This window comes from Ruditapes philippinarum, unplaced genomic scaffold (assembly GCF_026571515.1).
Source record: "Ruditapes philippinarum isolate M1 unplaced genomic scaffold, ASM2657151v2 ctg4315_1_1_1_1, whole genome shotgun sequence".
NCBI lineage: Eukaryota > Metazoa > Mollusca > Bivalvia > Venerida > Veneridae > Ruditapes > Ruditapes philippinarum.
Window position 1 is genome coordinate 98,797 of NW_026859033.1, and position 3,464 is coordinate 102,260.

Here is a 3,464-nt window from a genome sequence, read left to right on the forward strand (position 1 = left end):
ACTTCATTTACGATAATCAACTCCCATTACATATTTATATCCCGGTAAAAATCCGTCAAATTTATTTTTTTTTCAAAATATGCTTGCATTGTTAAACAGACGCGGCGTTTTCCGTCCCTGTTTCTTTATTTTAATATTTGAATATTTGAATGAAAGTGTCCGGAAAAAAAACAACGCCTAGATTTTCTTCAATCATTTCCTACCGTGAACAGAATCGAAATACTCGGTTTTATTCAGCGAGTTTTAACAGGCAGTATTGGTCCATTATATGAAATGAACTTCGCGAGGTTGATTTGCTCAATTATCCATAAATCCATTGTCATTTTCTTTCATTTCTATTGGTTAAGGCGTGTACACAAACGCTGAATCCGATTTTTGATTGGCCGGTTTAAGTCCATATGAAAGTAAAGTCCTATTATGGGCGTTCTGGCTTATTATACAGAATGAAAATTTGAATTGACACTTTTCAATGGGTGTAAGTTGTCATTTAATGATGATAAAGTGATGTTTTATGTTTACAATAGCCGGTTCTCTGATATATACCCGATTTCAGTCAAGGGCTCTCATAATTTGACACGAAGGCGACTTAAGTTCAATTCCTGGCATTTTAGATACAGTTTTGTTATATTTGGAATCAAGGCAGCAGCTCATTTTAGGGTAAGTGAGATTAAGCAAAATAACATTTTTAATTTTATACTTGCAATTAATATCCCTATATTTTTGATTTATGATACTAGAAAAAAAGTATAAAATTATTACTAATGTTCTTATATTAATACATTTGATATATTATTAATATAAAATACTTTGTTTTTTCAGAGCTGTGAAGAATATTTAATGATGGATTTTTCTGATGACCAAAATTGCATTAAAATGTCATCAAAGCAGCCGCTTGCATTCTCCATAGACAAGATAATGGGAACAACAACGGATTCATTAGAACCTAAAGTTGTTGCGAATTGTGATCGCGAATCTGATAGACCTTATAAACGGAAAGGACAAAGTGATGACAATTATTCTGATAATGCAAACATAGATGATTTTGAAAGAAGCAGTTTTAAGCCAGTGAAAAGAGCGAAGATGGCGATAAATGATGAATTCAGAAAACAGCAAGAATATTTAGCCACGCATTACCAGCATGCGGCCGCTGTTATTAAAAGTGAGATTCAAAAACGTCAGATTATGCCTTACATGGGAAGAGAACTATTTGATGTCAATATGAACAATGTAGCATGTCTTCATCCGGCATTTATGTTTGGACGGCTAACTTCCGACGATTATAGAGCCCAAATATTGCAAAATCTTTCAGGCATACAACATCAGTGGCAATCAACAAATAAAAACAATAGTCATATACTAGAATCATTAAGCTGGTCAAATATGAAATATTTCTCACCAGAAAATAAGCATATGTCTCCACAAGAAAAATCACAAGAAAAAGAGAAAGATCAGCACTACAGTCAACATATAAAAAATCCTGACTGTTCACCAAGAGACCGTCAACAAGAAAACTTGCATGGCAATATTACTGGACCGTCAACTGAGGAAGATGTCGTAAAGACAAACGATTTGGATATCTCAAAGGAAAACGGTTCTTCACCATCGCCAAGCACGGCTAAAAGAATGATCTCAAAGTCACAGAAGTCTTTTTCTTGTCCGGAATGTGGGAAATTATTTAATGCACATTATAACTTGACGAGACACATGCCAGTGCACACAGGTATGTTTTTTATTACTTTTTTTCAACAACAATTTTAAGATTATTTGCACATTAAGAAATACTTTCTTAACGATTACTTAACATATTTGCTTTCAATGTTACTTTTAACTTTTGAATTTTTCTTTTATCATAGAAAAATAACAAACGTTAAATTATTAAGGAGAGAAAAGCAAACAATTGTAGAATTAAATTGTTTATTACATGAAATGGTAAGAAAAAGAATGAATGAGCACGTGATTCGATATTTTATTCATTTTTTTTGATGATGTCTGTACGAGAAATTATCTTTTCCATGCAAGCATTTCAAACCAGTAAATAATTGATTATTCTTTTCCATAACTTAATTTGATGGGTTATTTTGAATAAAGCAAATGTCAACTAGAATTGGTGCCTTGTTTGAGATATGAGGGAATTAAAATCCAGTGGGAGCAAATATATTCAATTCAAACACTTTCCAGGCGGAAAAATAGCAATTGATAGGAACCTTATTTAGTTGCGTAATACATATTTTATATTCAGCGGTATTTTTAGACTTAAACACTTTTTTCAAACGCCGCCTATGCGATTTATGGATGTCTGATTTTTGTTTTTCTTTTTGTTGTTTTTCTTTTCTTATTTTATTGCAAATCTATTTTTCTATGGCACTATTTATTTTAGATATTTTTTATATTCTCAAAATGCTTTTTTAAGCCTTCAATGGCTTGCTTTTGACAGATATTGGAAACTAATTAATGATTTGTTGAATAGATTAAGCACTATGCTGCCTTTTCATAATTGTAAAAGTTGACAAAGGATACTATCATTTAGTTAATAATGCTAATTTTCTGATAAATATTTGAACTCGTTTCAATCATAACAATTCTCAAACAAACTCTGATATTTATCTATTGCAGGTGCCAGACCATTTATATGTAAAGTTTGTGGGAAGGGATTCCGTCAAGCGAGCACCTTATGTCGTCATAAGATAATACATACGTCAGAGAAACCGCATAAGTGTGCCACGTGCGGTAAGGCGTTCAATCGTAGCTCCACCCTAAACACGCACATGCGCATACATCTCAACTACAAACCCTTCACGTGCGAATTTTGTGGAAAGGGTTTCCACCAGAAGGGCAATTACAAAAACCATAAACTCACCCACAGCACCGAGAAACAGTACAAGTGTACCATTTGTAACAAAGCTTTCCATCAGGTTTACAATCTAACGTTCCATATGCACACGCATAATGATAAGAAACCGTATACGTGCACGATATGCTCCAAAGGGTTCTGTAGAAACTTTGACCTCAAAAAACATATCCGCAAACTTCACGACGGGTCAAATGCAAGTGCTAGTATGAAATCAAACAGTGGTCCAAGCTCACCAAATGCACCTATGAACAATATTGGAAACGGCGGCCTGTTTCAACCTAGCATTGGAACACCTCACCAACATCAGGGCTATTTCCCCGGATTTTCTAGGCAAGGTCTTTTCTCTCAGCCATCTGCTTACGGGTGTCAAAGGGGAATGGTACCTCCATATTTGTTGAATCATGGTGCAACTTCTTTGTTGCAAAAACTATCGTTCTTATAGATCAAATGAAAACAAGCAATTAAATTTTCTAATTAAATTAAATATATATTTATTGATAAAACTACTTTGTGATATTTAAAAGCAATGTTTGTAATGTGTAGTCTGTGAGGATAGTAGAATAATTCGTGTTGAAATTGAAGCTTTGATAAATGATACAATCTGTTTCTTAAA

General features: G+C 33.5%; 1 protein-coding gene across 1 annotated transcript; it reads left to right on the top strand.

Annotated features, from left to right (window-relative positions):
• Window positions 1–824: 824 nt before the first annotated feature.
• On the top strand, window positions 825–3,464 carry LOC132754952 (fez family zinc finger protein erm-like). The gene is made up of 2 exons (XM_060745708.1): window positions 825–1,720; window positions 2,614–3,464. Exons 1-2 carry the CDS (start codon window positions 838–840, stop codon window positions 3,291–3,293), a joined length of 1,563 nt encoding a protein of 520 aa, XP_060601691.1. The 5' UTR covers window positions 825–837; the 3' UTR covers window positions 3,294–3,464.